This window comes from Halichoerus grypus, chromosome 8 (genome assembly GCF_964656455.1).
Source record: "Halichoerus grypus chromosome 8, mHalGry1.hap1.1, whole genome shotgun sequence".
NCBI lineage: Eukaryota > Metazoa > Chordata > Mammalia > Carnivora > Phocidae > Halichoerus > Halichoerus grypus.
In genome coordinates, this window is record NC_135719.1 from 7,367,067 (window position 1) to 7,387,470 (window position 20,404).

Consider the following 20,404-nt stretch of genomic DNA (forward strand, 5'->3'; position numbering starts at 1 on the left):
CAGAGAGGTCGGGGAACGTCCCCGGGTCACAGAGCATGGAAGCAGCAGAGGTAGGACCGGCGCCCAGTCCCGTCTGATGCCGAAGTTCAACTCAGTTGAACCTGCTGTACATTTATTGAGCACTTACTATGCTCCGGGGTCTGTAAGGGCTCTCCAGCTGAAAAGAAGTGATTCTCCAACACCTGCAGAGCAGCCCGTTAAAGCCGGCAGTCTGACACGTGGGCCCAGACAAAATGCATGGGAAGAAGAGGAGGGCAAGAAGGTTCCGGAGTGGGTGGCACTGGCCATACTTAGGACCATCTGAACTGTGCCTGTAGCACAGGGAGCAAGAGCGTGAATGGGTAGAGGGCACCGGGGGCTGTGATGTGGAGATGGAGAAGTGCCAGGAGGCTGTGAGGGTACCACCAGCTCGGTGATCCCACTCTGTTCATGGTGGGGTGGGGCGTCTTTAGGGTTAGTTATGGGGAGGGAGGTGGGTGGTGATGGGAGGACGTGCAAACGGGGTTGAGGTCATCGTGTGTAAAGACTGGAACTTCAAGGTGGAGCCTGGACTTGATTAGGTGGGCCGAGCATTCTGAACGTCCAGCGATCACGCCCAAGTTTGGTGTCTCATGTGTGGGGCCTCCCTCCTTCTCCATCTCCTCAGCATTCCTCTCTCCTTGCCTGTCCTGAGCTTCTCCAGCTTGGGAGGATGCTGGCAGCTTCCCAGTGGTGTTGCCACGTGGTTGGGGACGACTGGAGTGATTCCTTTGCACACGGCAAGCCACGTGGCTGCTGGGTTCTGGGACGGATTGGCACCTGGAGAGAGGACAGTGCCCTTTGGAGAACTTACGGTTCTGCTTCTCCACCTGTTGGCGATTCCTGTCCACTGAGGACCCCAGTCAGTGCCTGGCTTGTACAGATGGTCGAGAGCTGCCATCCATGGCTCTTAAGCCCTTGAAATGTGGCCAGTCCCAATGGAGATGTGTTGTGAGTGTAAAGTACGCGTGGATTTCAAAGATGGAGCACGCACACACAAGAACATGAATTATCTCGTTAGCATTTGTCAGATTGATCACATAAATGGTTGACACTTTATATTTACTGAGTTAAGTATAAGTATGAATACAACTACTTTTATCTCTTTCTTTTCACTTTTCAAAATGTGACCACTAGAAAATTTGCATTAGAACGACGTGGATGGAACTGGAGGGTATTATGCTGAGTGAAATAAGTCAATCAGAGAAAGACATGTATCATATGATCTCACTGATATGAGGAATTCTTTCTTTTTATTATTATTATGTTATGTTAATCACCATACATTACATCATTAGTTTTTGATGTAGTGTTCCATGATTCATGGTTTGCGGATAACACCCAGTGCTCCATGCAGAACGTGCCCTCTTTAATACCCATCACCAGGCTAACCCATGCCCCACCCCCCTCCCCTCTAGAACCCTCAGTTTGTTTCTCAGAGTCCATAGTCTGTCATGGTTCGTCTCCCCCTCCAGTTTTCCCCCCTTCATTCTTCCCCTCCTGCTCTCTTCTTCTTCTTCTTCTTCTTTTTTTTTTAATATAATGTATTATTTGTTTCAGAGGTACAGGTCTGTGATTCAACAGTCTTACACAATTCACAGCGCTCACCATAGCACATACCCTCCCCAGTGTCTATCACCCAGCCACCCCATCCCTCCCACCCCACCCCCCACTCCAGCAACCCTCAGTTTGTTTCCTCAGATTAAGAATTCCTCATATCAGTGAGGTCATATGATACATGTCTTTCTCTGATTGACTTATTTCGCTCAGCATAATACCCTCCAGTTCCATCCACGTCATTGCAAATGGCAAGATTTCATTCCTTTTGATGGCTGCATAATATTCCATTGTATATATATACCACATCTTCTTTAGCCATTCGTCTGTCGATGGACATCTTGGCTCTTTCCACAGTTTGGCTATTGTGGACATTGCTGCTATAAACATCAGGGTGCACGTACCCCTTCGGATCCCTACATTTGTATCTTTGGGGTAAATACCCAGTAGTGCAATTGCTGGATTGTGTGGTAGCTCTATTTTCAACTTTTTGAGGAACCTCCATACTGTTTTACGGAGTGGCTGCACCAGCTTGCATTCCCACCAACAGTGTAGGAGGGTTCCCCTTTCTCCGCATCCCCGCCGACATCTGTCATTTCCTGACTTGCTAATTTTAGCCATTCTGACTGGTGTGAGGTGGTATCTCATTGAGGTTTTGATTTGGATTTCCCTGATGCCGAGCGATGTTGAGCACTTTTTCATGTGTCTATTGGCCATTTGGATGTCTTCTTTGGAAAAATGTCTGTTCATGTCTTCTGCCCATTTCTTGATTGGATCGTTTGTTCTTTGGGTGTTGAGTTTAATAAGTTCTTTATAGATTTTGGACACAAGACCTTTATCTGATACGTAATTTGCAAATATCTTCTCCCATTCTGTCGGTTGTCTTTTGGTTTTGTTGACTGTTTCTTTTGCTGTGCAAAAGCTTTTTATCTTGATGAAGTCCCAATAGTTCATTTTTGCCCTTGCTTCCCTTGCCTTTGGCGATGTTTCTAGGAAGAAGTTGCTGCAGCTGAGGTCGAAGAGGTTGCTGCCTGTGTTCTCCTTTAGGATTTTGATGGACTGCTGTCTCACATTTAGGTCTCTCAACCATTTGGAGTCTATTTTTGTGTGTGGTGTAAGGAAATGGTCCAGTTTCATTCTTCTGCATGTAGCTGTCCAATTTTCCCAACACCATTTGTTGAAGAGACTGTCTTTTTTCCACTGGACATTCTTTCCTGCTTTGTCGAAGATTAGTTGACCATAGAGTTGAGGGTCCATTTCTGGGCTCTCTATTCTGTTCCATTGATCTATGTGCCTGTTTTTGTGCCAGTACCATACTGTCTTGATGATGACAGCTTTGTAGTAGAGCTGGAAGTCCGGAATTGTGATGCCGCCAGCTTTGCTTTTCTTTTTCAACATTCCTCTGGCTATTCGGGGTCTTTTCTGGTTCCATACAAATTTTAGGATTATTTGTTACATTTCTTTGAAAAAAGTGGATGGTATTTTGATAGGGATTGCATTGAATGTGTAGATTGCTCTAGGTAGCATCGACATCTTCACAATATTTGTTCTTCCAATCCATGAGCATGGAAAGTTTTTCCATTTCTTTGTGTCTTCCTCAATTTCTTTCATGAGTATTTTATAGTTTTCTGAGTACAGATCCTTTGCCTCTTGGGTTAGATTTATTCCTAGGTATCTTATGGTTTTGGGTGCAATTGTAAATGGGATCGACTCCTTAATTTCTCTTTCTTCTGTCTTGTTGTTGGTGTATAGGAATGCCACTGATTTCTGTGCATTGATTTTATATCCTGCCACTTTACTGAATTCCTGTGTGAGTTCTAGCAGTTTTGGGGTGGAGTCTTTGGGGTTTTCCACATAAAGTATCATATCATCTGCAAAGAGTGAGAGTTTGACTTCTTCTTTGCCGATTTGGATGCCTTTTATTTCTTTTTGTTGTCTGATTGCTGTGGCTAGGACTTCTCATACTATGTTGAATAGCAGTGGTGATAGTGGACATCCCTGCTGTGTTCCTGACCTTAGGGGGAAAGCTCTCAGTTTTTCCCCATTGAGAATGATATTCGCTGTGGGTTTTTCATAAATGGCTTTTATGATATTGAGGTATGTACCCTTTATTCCTGTACTCTGAAGAGTTTTGATCAAGAAAGGATGCTGTACTTTGTCAAATGCTTTTTCTGCATCTATTGAGAAGATCATATAGTTCTTGTTCTTTCTTTTATTAATGTATTGTATCACATTGATTGATTTGCAGATGTTGAACCAACCTTGCAGCCCAGGGATAAATCCCACTTGGTCAGGGTGAATAATCCTTTTAATGTACTGTTGGATCCTATTGGCTAGTATTTTGGTGAGAATTTTTGCATCCATGTTCATCAAGGATATTGGTCTGTAATTCTCCTTTTTGATGGGGTCTTTGTCTGGTTTGGGGATCAAGGTAATGGTGGCCTCATAAAACGAGTTTGGAAGTTTTCCTTCCATTTCTATTTTTTGGAACAGTTTCAGAAGAATAGGTAATAATTCTTCTTTAAATGTTTGGTAGAATTCCCCTGAGAAGCCATCTGGCCCTGGGCTCTTGTTTGTTGGGAGATTTTTGATGACTGCTTCAATTTCCTTAGTGGTTATAGGTCTGTTCAGGTTTTCTATTTCTTCCTGGTTCAGTTTTGGTAGTTGATACATCTCTGGGAATGCATCCATTTCTTCCAGATTATCTAATTTGCTGGCATAGAGTTGCTCATAATATGTTCTTAGAATTGTTTGTATTTCTTTGGTGTTGGTTGTGATCTCTCCTCTTTCATTCATGATTTTGTTGATTTGGGTCATTTCTCTTTTCTTCTTGATAAGTCTGGCCAGGAGTTTATCAATCTTGTTAATTCTTTCAAAGAACCAGCTCCTAGTTTCGTTGATCTGTTCTACTGTTCTTTTGGTTTCTATTTCATTGATTTCTACTCTGATCTTTATTATTTCTCTTCTCCTGCTGGGTTTAGGCTTTATTTGCTGTTCTTTCTCCAGCTTCTTTAGGTGTAGGGTTAGGTTGTGTATTTGAGACCTTTCTTGTTTCTTGAGAAAGGCTTGTATTGCTATATACTTTCCTCGTAGGCCTGCCTTTGCTGTATTCCAAAGATTTTGAATAGTTGTGTTTTTATTTTCATTTGTTTCCATGAATTTTTTTAATTCTTCTTTAAGTTCCTGGTTGACCCATTCATTCTTTAGTAGGATGCTCTTTTGCCTCCATGTATTTGAGTTCTTTCCGACTTTCCTCTTGTGATTGAGTTCTAGTTTCAAAGCATTGTGGTCTGAAAATAGGCAGGGAATGATCCCAGTCTTTTGGTACCAGTTGAGACCTGATTTGTGACCTAGGATGTGATCTATTCTGGAGAATGTTCCATGGGCACTAGAGAAGAATGTGTATTCCGTTGCTTTGGGATGGAATGTTCTGAATATATCTGTGAAGTCCATTTGTTCCAGTGTGTCATTTAAAGTCTTTATTTCCTTGTTGATCTTTTGCTCAGATGATCTGTCCATTTCAGTGAGGGGGGTGTTAAAGTTCCCCATTATTATTGTATTGTTGTCGATGTGTTTCTTTGCTTTTGTTATTAATTGGCTTATATAATTGGCTGCTCCCATGTTAGGGGTATAGATATTTACAATTGTTAGATCTTCTTGTTGGACAGACCCTTTAAGTAGGATATAGTGTCCTTCCGATATGAGGAATTTTTAATCTCAGGAAACAAACTGAGTGTTGCTAGGGTGGTGGGGGTGGGAGGGATGGGATAGCTGGGTGATGGACATTGGGGAGGGTGTGGGCTATGGTGAGTGCTGTGAATTGTGACTGTTGAATCACAGACCTGTACCTCTGAAACAAATAATACATTATATGTTAAAAAAAAAAAAAAAGATAGTAGGAAGGGAAAAATGAAGGGGGGGAAATCAGAGGGGGAGACGAACCGTGAGAGACTATGGACTCTGAGAAACAAACTGAGGATTTTAGAGGGAAGGGGGGTGGGGGGATGGGTTAGTCTGGTGATGGGTATTAAAGAGGGCATGTTCTGCATGGAGCACTGGGTGTTACCCACAAACAATGAATCATGGAACACTACATCAAAAACTAATGATGTAATGTATGGTGATTAACATAACATAATAAAATTAAAAAAAAAAATTTCATTAGCATATATGGCTCCCATTATATTTCCATGGGTGAATGCTGGGACACTTTTTCTGGAAAGGCCCACATACTAAGTAGTTTCTGTCTTCTGTGATAGCTACTCAACCGTGTGGCTCTAATGCAGGCTCCGAGGGTGTATGAATTTTCTGTTGCTGCTGTAACAAATTACCCTAAACATTGTGGCTTACAAACACAAAAGTCTTGTCTTACACTGTGTAGCTTAGAACCAGCATGGTCCTCGCTGGGCTAAAAATCCAGGTGTCCACAGGGCTGGGGTCCCTTCTGGAGGCTGTAGGGGAGAATTTGTTTCATTGCCTTTTCCAGCTTCTAGAGGCTGTGCACAGTCCTTGGCTTGTGGTGCCTTCCTCCTTCTTCAGAGCCAGCACATCCCAGGTCTTTTCCTTTCTTCCCTAGTCACCTCTCTCTCTGACCTCTGTGTCCCCACCCCCCTTCCACTTCTGAGGATGCTTGTGATTACCCTGGGGCCAGGGGATAATTAAGGATAATTTTCTCATCTCAAGGTCCACACTCTTAATTTCATCCACATGGTCTCTTGTGTCACGGAAGTTGATCTATTCACAGATTCTGGGGACTAGGATGTGGACCTCTTTGGAGGACCATTATTCCACCTCAAACGTGGGCACAGACAACACATACATGAAGGGGTGTGGCTGTATTCCAAAAATCTACTTACAAAAACAGAGTGCTAGCCTGCAGACGATAGCTCGCTCACCCCAGCCCTCCATGATGAATGATTCTGCACCCAATTTCCAATGCATGGGTTTTTTTTCCCCACACCACCAAGCAATTCTGGGACACCAGCTGGGTGTCCTATAATTCAACTCAATTCTGCCACCGTCTACCCAGAAACAGCATCTGAGCCCACTTCAGATGCCAGTCCCAAATCCAGATTCTTCCTGGTGCTTTTGACAACCTGTCTGTAAATCAGAGGTTCCCATGACCCCCTCCTTGGGTTCGATTAATTTGCTAAAGTGGCTCACAGAACTCAGGAAACTAATTTACTCACCGGATTACTGGTTTATTACAAAGGATATTAAAGAGTACAAATCAACAGCCGGATGAAGAGATATGTAAGGCCAGGTCTTGAACAAAGGAGCTTTCGTCCTTGTGGAGTTTGGCTTCTGGCCTGGTGGCACGTGGAAGTGTTCTGGTTCACCAACCCAGGCCCCCCTTTTTTATGGGGTTTTTATGGGGCCTTTATCACTTAGGCCTGTTTGACTCCATCATTGGCCACTGGTGATTGATTCAACCTCCACTGTCTCTCCCCTCTGCAGAAATCAGGGGGTGGGACTGAAAGTTCTAACCCTTATCCATGGTTGGTTCCCCTGGTAACCAGCCCCCATCTTCAGGGGCTTTCCAAAAGTCACCTCATTTTCTGAAGCAATCTCAGGAGCTGAGGACAAGAGATAAAATATTATAACAAAAGATGCTCTCATTGTCTTACTGCTCAAGAAATTCCGAGGGTTTTGGCACCTGTGAGCCAAGAACCCTGGACCAAGAGCAAATACCTATTTCTTAACCACAACCATCATTTCTGTATGTTAGGTGCGGTGATATTTTTTGCTAGATGCTCGATGGGGAAGGTTCTGTGGTCCAATAAGGTTGAGACTCAGTAGGTCAGATCCTTCTCTTCATAAAGGCTCTGAGAAGTTCTGCAGTAAATAAGCCTATTTAATTGGTTTAAAACCACATTTTTCAAGCAACATGAATTTTTTTTCCCCTCATAATATCCATTAACATACTGCAGATCTCAGATTCCCGGGAACATTCTCTGGGAAACCCTGGTTCAGCCCAGCACAGGGCCTTGTAGAAAAGCTGCCTCCAGTCTCCTGATCTAAGGTCAAGACACCAGTCACGTCACTTGAGATTTGATTAGAGAAAGCATTTTGGCTTCATTAAAGTTCATTAAATGAGCCATCCAGTGTAATTTAGCTGAATAAAAATGGCTCAAATGGCTTTAACCCCCACCCCCTTTTACAGCAATTTAATTGAGGGAAAAGCAAATATATCAATGATGTAGAAAAATATTTCTTGGTCTTCAAGAGGAACGTTGGGTGGCAGGCCCTGCTTCCTTGTCACAGGCACCGGATTTTAAGAGGTTGCTTGTAGAGCTTCCTTGGTGGCTGCCAGCCGGCCTTGGGGATGAGATTGCATGGCACTTCCTTCCTTCCCATCCGTTCATCCCAAGGAGGTTGGTGGCAGCCACCTTCATGGCTCCTCATGGTGGGCTGCAGTCACCCCTGGTGTGGGGGCCGACTATGCACAAAGTTACAAGGTCAGGGTAAATGAAGAAGACATGCCCTGGGTCTTGGAGAAGTGGGCAGTAGACTGACAGCCTTCTCCTCCTCTGGTGTCAGTTGGTTCCTTTTCAGCAAACTCTGTGTGGGGTTGATGCTGCATGGCATGGGGGGGTTCTCCTTTCTTGACCTTTCCTCCAGATTCTTCAGCAATTTCAAAAGAATCCTGGTATGGGGTGGCAGGAGAGGGAGTTGGCTGTTTCCAAGAAGGCTGAGGAGATGTTTCTTTTATGGGGAAAATGAAAGGAGGACAGACAGATTGCCAAGGGGACGTCAGATGTCATGGAAGGAAGAATTGTACTTTTCTTTTTTTTTTTTTAAAGATTTTATTTATTTATTTGAGAGAGAGAGCATGAGAGGGGGGAGGGTCAGAGGGAGAAGCAGACTCCCCGCTGAGCAGAGAGCTCGATGCGGGACTCGATCCCGGGACTCCAGGATCATGACCTGAGCCGAAGGCAGTCACTTAACCAACTGAGCCACCCAGGTGCCCGTACCTTTCTTTTTTTTTTTTTTTTTGAAGATTTTATTTATTTATTTGAGAGAGAATGAGTGAGGGGAGGGGCAGCAGGGAGCCAGATGACTCGGGGCTCGATCCCAGGATCATGAGACCATGACCTGAGCCAAAGGCTGACACTTAACCTACTGAACCACCCAGGCGCCCCAAGAATTGCCCCTTTCATAATGCTGCCTTTTTGGATGAAGGAAGTAAGATTTAGATCATGATGGATGCAGCCAGCAAGCACAGCTCCTCGGAGCCTACAAGATGAGGAGGGGCTTGACCTTTGCTCTGTTCTGGTTAGCTGTGCTTGGTACTCTGAGCCCGTACCATGTTCAGAACAGGGCCTTCTGCAAGCAGCGGAACGGAGCCTCTAGGAGAAGCCACCTTCGTCTTTGGGCTGCAGCTGAACACGCTCCTGATTCTCAGTGTTCTTTTTTTTCTTTTCCTTTTCTTACTCCAAAGGGTTTATTGAGACAAGTTTCACATCCAAGTCCAGGGCAGAGGGGATGGGGCTTATAAACAGGAACCTAGAAGGGGGCCCGAGGGCTCAGGGTGGAACCCAAAAAAGAGTGTGAAATAAATAGAGAAAGAGGGTGGAGGGCCCAGGAGAGGAGACATAGACTGTCACACAGTGGTAACGATGTTGGGGGGGGGCGCTCCATTGACATCCCATGTATTTATACAGATATAAGGGGAGTTGTGGGGGATCCGGGGCCCCCAGGTCTGGGAAGATGGAAAAGAGGGGTCTGGGGTTCAAAGAGAGAACCTGGCACCTTCTGGTGATCCCTTACACACTCCAGTCCTGAAACATAACCTGCCCGCTGGGCCTGCCTCTGCCCATAGGAGAGGAGGCACTTCTAGACATCAGCCACGCTATACATCCAGGCACTCTACAAGGTGTCCCAGCTTCAGGACCACTTGTGAATGGGGCTTAGTGTCCCCTCCTCAAGTCTCAGCCCCCAGGGATATGGTGCCTTTGGGGCAACAGAGGAATTCATCTGGTTGCCTTTTCTTGGCAACAGGGTCCATCTTGAGTGACCCTCTGGTTGGACAGTAGGGTTCCCAGGGTGGAGGGTGACATCCTCCCCGATCATGGGTTCTATCCTGCTGCAGTTGGTTGTCCCCTTCAGGAAGGTCATGGGACTGCTTCCCATGCTGAGATGTTTAGCCTGGGAGGACCCGTGTTCACCAAGGGGTTAATGGCAGGAAGGGCCATTTCAGCCCTATCCTTCCTGTGGGTCCGGTTTTGGCCATCTGCGTGTCTGGCTCCCTGTTCCCGGAGCACCCAGTAGCTGCATCATCATTGTTCATTACTCTGGGCCCCAGAGTCTGGGCTGCGAGAGAGCCAGCAATGCAGGACAGAATTAATGGCTTTGTTTGGTAGTCTCGGATGAGGGCTACGGGAGCAATGTCACAGAGCTTGATTTTGGGAAAGTGTTTGATGCCTCATCTCATAAAATCTTGCTCGCCAAATTAACTCCAGGGGTCAGGTGGCTGGGAAACTGGCCATTGACCCAAGCAAAAGTCAGAGATGGGGGATAATGGATCTGTCAGGGAGGAAGCTTCTGGAAGACGCTGCTGTGGGGCCCAGAGGCAGGATGGTTCTTAACTCCACCCTTGAGTCTGATGAGCGGGATAACCAGCCCATCAATTACAGGTGGCAGGTGAATACAGATGAGGCACTAGCTGGGAAGAAAATCAGGGGCAGTGAGTTCTGAGTGGGCGGTGGGTCCGTCAGAGCCCCGCGTCTCAGCGTCCCCATTTTCCTGCACCATGAGTATTTATAAATGCCCGTGAGGGCAGGGTGGCCAGAGGCGTGCCCTGCATGTCTTGTGCTGGCTGTGCGTTTGCCTTACTTGTCTTCTGTGTGTATGTTTGTCTCTGGGGCTGCAGCCTTCTCCCGCGCGTCTCTGGCGGGGCACTGCGTACGTGTACGGTCGCAAAGGATGTATGCGCTGCGTTCCTCCAGGGACTCGCGTGGCGCGGTGCCGCGGGCTCGGGCAACATACGCCGAGGGGCGTGTGCGCGTACCTGGGAGTTTACACGTCTGTGTGTTGGTTGCGAACGTTCCTGGGGGTGTGGCTTGTTGCTTGTTGACGGAGTCTTTGCGTTAAGGCCACTCAGACCCGTCCAGCTCGACCGCGGAGATGATAGTAACACCCACTCCGTGCACTTGCCGTATATATTAAACGAGGTCACGGATATAAAAGTGCTGAACACAGTAGCTGGTGCTTAGTAATCAGCCCCTGGTGAATGGCGGCTGTTGGCTGTGCAGGGAGGCAGGGAGGTGTGAGCACAGGTGAGTAGCCCCCGTCTGCAGGAGGAGTAAGGGCAGGCTTTCCTCCAACGGGAGAATATGGTCTGTGTGCCTGGGAGGCGGCTGGGGCGGAGAGGAGTTTGTCATCCTGGACACAGCCCGTCAGTCCTGCAGCGGCCGCTCCATCTGGCCGAAGAGCTGGGGGAATCCAGGGGCCCTTTCTCTTCCTGGTGGGGCTTGGTGGGCGTGGCAGGAAGGAGCTGCAGCCCAGACACCCCCAGGAGAACAGGGCCCACCTCCCCCTTACCGAATGTCCCAGGCCCCCTCCCCACCTCCAACTTGTAATAAGGAGATAATGCTATTTCTTATTCTTTATTTGCCCGGAATGCCTGTTATTTTCTTTCTTCTAGAATCCAATTTTCTCATGACATTTCTGCCTAATGTAGCAAAACATGACCTTTGTGAAAGGACATTGCTGGCAGCCTGATCCCGGCCTCGGGCTCCCCAGGAACCCCCTGGCACACACTCCCAGGCTGGTCCTCCTTCGCAGATGGGCAGGGTCCCTACTTGACCTGCATTTCTCCTGTTTCCCTGCTTCTCACTGGGGGGGGGGGGGGGGGGAGGGGGAGAGGGGCCTGCTTCTGAGGGCTTCGCGAATCTGGAGTTCCTGGCTGCAGACTCTCATGGGGTGCTGCTCAGTTTTAGAACTGGGGGTTCTGTTCAAGGAGGTGCTGGAGTGAGGAGGAGACCTCATGGCGGGCGGGCCTGTGTGACCTTGCCTGCCATTCCTACAGTTGTGCATAGAGAGTTAGCTGGGAGAACAGAACAGAAGACTTCTATCTGCATGAAGTCTTCTACCTTCGCTCACATTTGCTGAAACCTCACAGACGCTCAGGGTAATGGGGACTCAAGTGTGGTACCGAGACCCAGTGTCCTTGTCCCCGAGGTCTGAGCTCCAGATGCAAACCCTAGTGTAAAGCCAGCCACTCGCTGGGCATGTGCACCTGATCCCCGCTCCACCCTCCTGAGCAGGAGGTGGGTCAGGGGAGCTGTGCCCCAGTGGTGTCCTCAAGTGGCCACCATGCAGGCCTTCCTTTATCACCTCTTTCCTCTGATCAGCGGGGCATGGAGGAAGTTTGCAGGCACAAGACAGACTGGGGGTAGGGGTTTTGGGAAGCTGAGCATGTGGACAGGTTAAGGTTTAAGAGCTTTTGGTGATTCTCATGCGTTAGAGCTCTTCCTTCTGCGGGCAGGAAGTGGGGTATGGGGGTGTCTACCCTAGACAGCGCTGTGCGGACTGGAGGACTCTGTAAGGAGAGTGCTGGGCGCAGGGGGAGTGGAACAGGAAGCCTCGGGACCTCTACCTGTGGTCCCTTCCTTTGTCCATCAGTCCCCTGCACCCGCAGAAAGGGGGCTGCCTTTCTAACCTAGTCACCAGCTGTCACCAAGGGTGCGGCCGCCTCAGATGCGAAGGGGAAGCCCTGTCCCTTAGGTTGTCCTTGTGTGTGCCATCTGTTCCCCGTGAAAGCTGTACGTGCCGTCTGTGATCCCACCAGCCTGGACGTCCCCTATGACCTCCAGACCCAAGCATCCAGCAGGCTAGTTGATTTCTCTCTCTGGATATCTCAAACTTAGTATTGCAAGGGGAGGCTCATGATCTGAACCCCAGATAGGACCCTTTTACAGCCTTCCTGGTCTCATTAAATGATCTGGCTGCTTGCCTGGTTGCTGGCATCTTCCTCCCTCCCTCCCAGACCCAATCCAATAGGAGGTTCTGGTGGCGCTCTCCCCACTGTCCCCCCCCCCCCCGCCCTCCTCTTGAAATCCACCTGCTTCATTATCTCTAATCCCCTTCCTCAGTACTGCAGCAGCCTCCTAATTGGTCTGCCAGCTTCCAGTCTTGGTCTCTTACTTTAAGAAATGGTGATTAGATTATGCCACTTCCCTACTTAAAGCCATCCAGTGCCTTCTCATTGCTCCTTAAAATAAAATCCAAGGTCCTCACCATGGCCAGCCAGGTGGTTGTGGCTGTCCGTTCTCCTCCTTACCCCAGACCACTCTCCCCTACCTCCTTCCCCACTGGCCCTCTCTCTGCCTTGCGCCCACTGCCCAGAACACCCCAACGCTGGCACTGGCTCATTCTTGCTCTGGCCTCAGCTCGATGCTACCCTCTTGGAGGGCACCACTCTAAGCACCTGCGTAAAGGAGCTGTCTCCCTCTCCTACATCAGTGATGACATCACTTTGTACCCTTCCTTCTATTCATGGCAAACTGCAGTTCTCTTGCTTATTCATTTGTAACTTGAATGTAGGTTTCACAGGGACCTTCTCATTTGTCCACCCTTCATTCCCCCAAGTAGCCTGTACTTGGTTCCTCCCCAAGTATCTGCTGTAGAAATCAGCTAAGTAGAGGTGCGCGCATAAGTGTATGCATGTGCGTATAAACAAGAGTCTGCGCTTGTGTTTATCACCCGCGTGTTTAATCGACACCAATGCACACATGCTTGTGTGTGTGTGTGGATAGAGTTTGACCTGCGTGGCATCCGATCTCATCAGTGCGGGAGTAGTGTTCCTGCAGGGGGGTCACGTCGACTCCAGCCCTGTCTCACTGCTGCCTTGAAGGGCTGTTACCACATCAAAAGTTGTTTGTTGAGCCTGGCAACGTGATCACCGTGGGCGTGTTTCTTCTATTACTTGGAAGACTAATGGCTACTCCTTTCCCCTGTACATCCTAATGAAAACAATTAAATAGCCATTAGGAGGAGAACAGAAGTGTGAACAAAAGGCTTATGTCTTGATCGTGGATGGGCCTCTTTGCTGGGTAGAAGAAATTGTAGGTGACCTGCAGGGTTTTTTTCCACTATTGTGAATGTTAAGAATGCTTGTTGGTAAAAGGGGACATAGTTTCACTTATGCAAGATGAGTAAGTCCTAGAGATGTACAGTACGGCATAGTGGGTCATTAACAATACTGGATTTTATACCTAAAAATGTGTTAAGAGGTTGTATCTTATATTAACGGTTATACCAAAAATAAAGAGAGAGAGAGAGGGGGAGGAAATTTTTTAAGTTGATGGTTAAGTTTATGCATTGTTTATGGCGACAATTTCATGGGTATACACTTACCTTGAAATTCATCAAAATGTATACATTAAATATGCAGTTTTTTTTTTAATGTCCATGACACTTCAATAATAAAAATGAAGAAGAACGCTTGTTGGCTTGTGTCTCTTGAGAGCTCTGACCCCCTGTGGGAGGGTGGCTTCCAGAAGGTTCCCTGAACCTTTATTTGTGATGAGAGGATGTGGGAAAATGACCAACAATTATTATTATTATTATTATTTTTTAACATTTGTAAAATCTCTCCCTTTCCTTTTCTTGAAATCCTTTCCCAACCTGATCTGGGGCCTGGACTCCTGGCAGATACATCGTTAGCAGGATGGAACAAGGGAGAAGAACAACAAAGCCAGGCTCCTGTGAAGTAACCAAGCTTCCTACCAAGAGCATTACTTATGCCAGATCTGTCCCTTAATTTCCCCTTTATTTGTCACTCTTGCAGAAACCTGTCGAGTAACCGGCTCACCACACTCTCATGGCAGCTTTTCCAGAGGCTGAGTCTTCGGGAATTGTAAGTTCGGTCTTGAAGGCCATCCAAGTAGTAGAGTGGTGGTAGAGGTTGGGTAGGGAGAAATGTGGGGTGGTGGAGCCACCTAAGGTTGGGCATGCACTTGAAGGGGCTCCTTGGGTTGGGTGACGCGGAGTGTACCGTGTTCAGTGAGAGCAAGGCACCCTCTTTGTTGCTCGATTTTCTGATGCTCTTTCTAGCACATTTCTGAAGAAGACCGGAATCTTATCTCTGAGCAGGACCTAGTTCTGTGATCTGTAGGTAACTAGTAATAATAGTATTTATGTTTATGATACTACAGAGTACTTCAATTTATAATAAATAACATTCATAATATATGATTTTATAGAGATTATCAGGTGTGCTTTCATTTACATGACCTTAGATTTATCATCATGAAAAAAATAGATTTATCATCATGAGCATTATGGGAGAGAGGTGTTACTATATCTCCAATATAAAATGTATTTCTTCATTTTAAGGTAAGGGTTCTGAGCCCCCAAAAGGCACATGAGACACAGCCAGGATTGCATTGTTAGGGACTGGCCGACTTAGGACTTGAACCCAGGCCTCCTTACTTCCGATTGCATGTCCTTTCCATCCCTCATAATCTTTTGTCAGCCTATTTGGCTTGCGTTTGGGCATCCTGATGGTGGGGCCTGGAGGCAAGTCCATATATTTATTCAATCTGCCTGTGGACTGTTTGGCCTTGCTACCTTCCAAGGCTGATCGATGCACCCCTATCCCCTCCAGCCATTGTGTGCAAACCCTTGTTGGATGGATGAGTGAAAACTCCTGACCACTGCTGGAAAAAATAAGTCATGTTGATGTGTGAGTCATCAGGGTCATCTCTGTGCATGAAGGACAGCATGTTATGTTGAGGGAACAAATCAAGGAATAAATTGGAAAGGAATTGAGGCATGGATGAAATTAGGGAGTCAGTGTTCCAGAGACACTGCTCATGTGTTCCCTTTTACTTAGTGACTCAGATCCAAATTCACTGAATGCAGATTGCTTTACTATCTTTACCAAGAGGCAGTAGCCTTGGATCTCTGCCCATGCTGTTGGCCTTTCAACTTGTCTCCCCTCCACCTGGGAAGACCTGAGTTCACCGATGAGTCAAGATCCTAGCTTTTCCAACCCAGCTGGTCAGGGAGGGGAATATTTACATCCAGTGACCCAATAGCCCATTACTCTGTGATGGCCTGATACACCCTACTTATCCTCATGGACCTGAGTGCCCCTGATTCTTTGAAAGGCCATTCTAGGGCCGGGAAGTACGAAGGTGATCTCAACAGTGTTGGAGAGTTTAGGACAGTACTGCTGTGGGTTGTCTTCCTTTCTTAGGATTTTACTCCTCCTTCTGGGCCACTCCTCTGGTGTGGACACAGTAGATATAGTGACCACAGTTCTTTAGCCACATAGGGCTGAGATCCTTAGGTACATCGATTAAAAACTACCTGAGCTTGGAAAAATATATACTTATTTGTTTCTACAACACTGAAAACCTAGACGATGTCACAGACGTCACTGACAGCTAAACATCCGACCATTAGACTTGATGCGTTGTATTCATTCCCATCTTTGTAGGTGGAAAAAACCTTAGCACTAAATGAACAGGACTACTAAGATCACTACTAACAACGATTTCTGAGATCTGACTCCATGCCAGGCACTGTGCCAAGCAATCTCTCGAATTATGTACATTCTTTAATTTAATTCTTGTAATAATTTATCGAGTAGGAATTACTACTATCACTTCACATTCAGGGACACTGAGGTACTTAGCAAGGTTAAGTATCTTGTTTTGGGTTACCCATTAGCCAAGTGGTAGCATATGGACTCAAGGTCTTGACCACTCTGCTTAGCTGTCTCTCAGCCTCTTAAAACCTGTTTCCAATTCAAGGGCCGGGTCTACAATAATTCTCAAAAAGTGCATGATTCTTATGTTGCCCTAGATCTGATCAGGGGCTCTGCCGTAAAGGAGCTAACTGGGGGCTCTCTTTCTTGGGAGTCTCATGTCTGCTTCTCCCGGAATGTCTCCCCCTCCATCTGTAGGCAGCGAGGGACAGCGTCTCTCTGGGGGACCTCTGGGGTTTGCAGTTGGCTGAATTATTGAGAAAACGTTCAGTGCTCCTTCTAAAAAAATCACTGGACGTGAAATCAATGGTGTGCTGCCCTGGTGACCTGTTTCGTGAAGTTTCAGAAACAGTTGTTCCGTGGCTATATATTTAAAGAAAAATGTCAGATTTATCTCAGAGGATCATGGGATTCTGCATTCATCTTTGCCCGGGATCGATACACCGGTGAGCTAGATGTGACTTATGGCAGAATGAAGACATTCCCTCCAGTGTGAGTCAGTGTGTGAGGGCCGCCATGTCCCAGGGCATTTTATTTCTGTCATATTGTTAAATAAGAAAAAAATAACATTGGAAAATAAAGAAGCCCCCCTCTAAGGAGCACTTGCCCTGGTAGGGGTCTATTTTTTGAGGAGGAATTGAATGTTCGGAGTAGAAAATCTATCTTTTGGCTGGAGGGGCCTCATGTTGGCTCTTCGCTGTGGCTATGATTAAAATCCAAACAATCCCAGTTCCTGGCAAATGGAAGAGGGGGTTAGTATTTTCTTGTCCGACTTCTTGATTAGTCCACATAGCACCATCTGCCACGAGCCTTCTAGACTGCCAGGGTCTGCCCAATGGAGCCTGTGGGCTGGGGTATGGGAATGGGTTGGGTATTTCCAGGAAGAAAGAATCTTGGCCCTGGAGGAGAGAGGCCAGGGGGAGATGGCTTTCTGTGCCATGACGGCCAGAAGATCACAAAGCCAGAGTGTGAGACTTTGAACCACCTTCTGCAGGAATAGATGGGGCAAGCTAGGGTCTTCTGTGATTTCTCAGCACATTTCATTCTGTCATTGAGGATCTCTGCCTACCCCAACCAGACCCTCCCCACTGGAGGATCCTTGATACAAGAACGGATGCTGTTGGGATTCTCCATCGGAAGGGCTGAGTATCTATGACCTTCTCAATAGTAGAGATGGAGACAAAAGAGCCGTATATTGAGCACCTATTATGAATAAAGTCCTGTCTCATCTTTGGAGCAACCCCCCATGGGAGGTATCATTATAACCAGTTTTACGAATGAGGGATTGAGGCTTGCCCAAGTTAAACAACTGGTCCAAGATCACAGAGCTTATCAATGGTAATGGGAATTCATATTATGATAATTAGCATTACCACCACCCAGGTCTGCTGTTTCCAAAGACCAGCGCTCTTTCCTTAAACAACTCAGCAAACTTCCCCCGCCCCCCAATACTTGCTGTCTCCTTCTGGAAACCACTCTCATGATGGTGGCTTCCTGAGGAGAATCACTGAGGAAAAAAAAAAACCCAGACAAGTTAGCATCTCAGAGCCCTGGCCATGTGCTGGAGGCTTCCCTTACTCATTTCTCCTTTCCTTTTGTCAGATGAAAGATAAGGTCTTGGTGAACACCTGGCCCATTGCCCCTCACCAGTCCAGGCTGTGTTTCTCTTATTGAGAGAACTGGAAGCATCCTTCAGGATTCCCTTTGGAGTACTTAGCACTGTATCAGTGGCATGGGTTTGCAGAAATTTGAGTTGGCATTGCACGGTTGCTTTCAGAGGTTTCTGGTTATAGCAAGATGGTGTTTTTTTTTTTTTTTCCTTACGGAGAAAACTGGAACTGTCTGTCCAGAAATCAGAGCAGGAATCAAAGAGATTGTCTTAGAGATAAAGAATGAATTAGGAAGAAAAGAAGCTTGGGTTCTGAATCCCATGATGCAATTTAGGCAAAGGCAAGAGGCACCAGAGGATATAAACCCACAACGCAGAAACCTTCCAGAAATACCCTAAGGACCATTAGTGTATCTTGAACAGGCTTCTCTTAATACCCTGCACGCACAGAGCAGACATGATTAAAACAGATTGGAATATTTCATTTTCTTAAAGCAAAGTGATAATTACCTCTGGTATAATTTGCAGATTTAATCAACTTGGTAAAATATTAACTTGGTATCGGGGATGGGTTTGGGCTGATCCTGGCACTTTCTTTTCTCCCAGTCTTGGCCATGACCGCTTTCCACGGCTCTCAGAGAAGTCCCTGAACGATTGTGTTAATAATAGTGTTACTATAATAATAATTTCTGGTCTCTTTATAGCCCCTTTCAATTCACAAAGCATGTTATCATGTATTATCGCTAATCCTCATATTAACTTTGTTCAGGAAGAGGGTCGAGCGCAATTACCCCCATTTTACAGAAGTTAAAGCAGAACCTTGGGGAAGAAGTTAAAGCAGAACCTTGGGGAAGAAGTTACTGGCCATATTAGTTTCCTAGGGTTGCCTTGACAAATCACGACAAATTTGGAGGCTTCAAACCATAGAAAGTGACTCTCTACTCTTCTGGAGGTCAGAAGGCCCAAACTAAGGTGTCACAGGGCTATTCTCCCTTCAGGAGGCTCTCAGGAAGAATCTTTGCTTACCCTTTCTGGCTTCTGGTGGCCCCTGGTGTCCTTGGCTTGGGTCAATGCCACCCCCATCTCTGCCTCTGTCTTCACATAGCTGTGCTCCCCGTCTCTGTGTCTTTGGCTTCTCTCCTCCTCTCTCTTATAAGGACACCTGTCATTGGATCTAGGGCCCACCCTAAATCCAGAATGATCTTGTCCCATGATCATCCCGTGATCCTTCACTTGATCACATCCACAGAAGACTCTATTTCTAAGTAAGGTCACATTCGCACGTCTTGGGGGTGAGGACTTGTCCAGATCTTTCGGGGGAGACACAATTCAGTGCACTAGCTTTGCCTGGCGTGATCGCTGGCTGCACTCAAACCTGTTGTTTGTGCACTTCTTCTGCCATTGTGTTATTTTCTCTGGGAGGCCAGCGGCGATCATCACTTGGACCTCTGGACAGGCTTCCCTGGTTGACTGTAGATCTATACCCCTTCCCCATTTTCTGCGGCCGGCCCCAGGATTGCCATGGCAGCAGCAGTGCTGTGGAGGGGAGAAGGAAGCCAGAGGATGACCGGAGGGGAACCAGTGTTTTCTACATACACCGCCATGGCCTTGGCCGTGCGGTGAGGCGTCTGTGTGTGCCTGGATGGGGCTGAGTTAATCTGCGGGACGCCCCTAGGGCCCTGCGATTAGGCCCCAGGCCATGCTGGGGCAAGGGCTGGGTGTGGGTTAAGCTCTGCCCCGAAGCAGCTGCTGCTGTATTATTCATGGGGCCGCCTGCATTATTGATGGGGCAGGGAAGCCTTACTTCAGGCTCCTCGACACAGCGCCGGGAGCCCTGGCCGAAAGCCCCTCTTCGAGACACCTGACTGGCTGGAAGAACAGGGGGCATCATGTAGACTGAGGGCTGCCCTTCTCTGCTTCTGGCCCACCTTCCTGAACCCTCTCTCGTCAGGATGTGAAGGCTGCGGTAGGTCTGCTCGGTGGGACGCCCAGGGCACCCATCTTCAGACTCAGCATGCTTTCTGTTGTGTGTGTGCGTCTTCCGTCTAGGAGGAAAGTCCCAAGGGAGAGGGGAAAAGCTAAGGTTTCTGTGCGGTTTTCAGGAGACTGTGGTGTGGAGGAAGGGCCGGGTCTCGTGGGGCATCCCTTCTACGGGACCAAGTCCTAGGGGAAAAGGATGGAAGGGAACAAAAAGCCGTTAATGTGCTTGTGTCTAGACGTGTCATCCCACCTGATTCTCCCACCAGCCTCAGCACGCTTTGGCACTGTCAGCCCTGCGGGGGCCACCGAGAAGTCGGGGGACATAGCTGTGCGGGGCTTCGGGCAGGCAGGACTCAATAAAGCACATGGTCTTGAAGCAGCCCAGCCCAGCCCCTCACTTGCTAATCTTTTCCGCTGAGGTGGATAATTTGTATTTTTACAACTACTTCATAATGAATGACCACATTTGTCAAGTGAGCATGTGGGAAAACCCAGGCTGACCTGGTTCAGTTTGCATATAT

The 20,404-nt window shown here is 47.3% G+C and overlaps 1 protein-coding gene across 7 annotated transcripts in view; it reads left to right on the forward strand.

Annotated features, from left to right (window-relative positions):
- Positions 1-20,404, forward strand: part of NTRK3 (neurotrophic receptor tyrosine kinase 3) — a 399,858-nt gene that overhangs the window by 110,148 nt on the left and 269,306 nt on the right. For all 7 annotated transcript variants that reach the window (XM_078078899.1, XM_078078900.1, XM_078078901.1 and 4 more), the window contains one exon: positions 14,369-14,437. In XM_078078899.1, the coding sequence (XP_077935025.1) occupies positions 14,369-14,437 (69 nt within the window). The remainder of the gene's footprint in view (positions 1-14,368; positions 14,438-20,404) is intronic.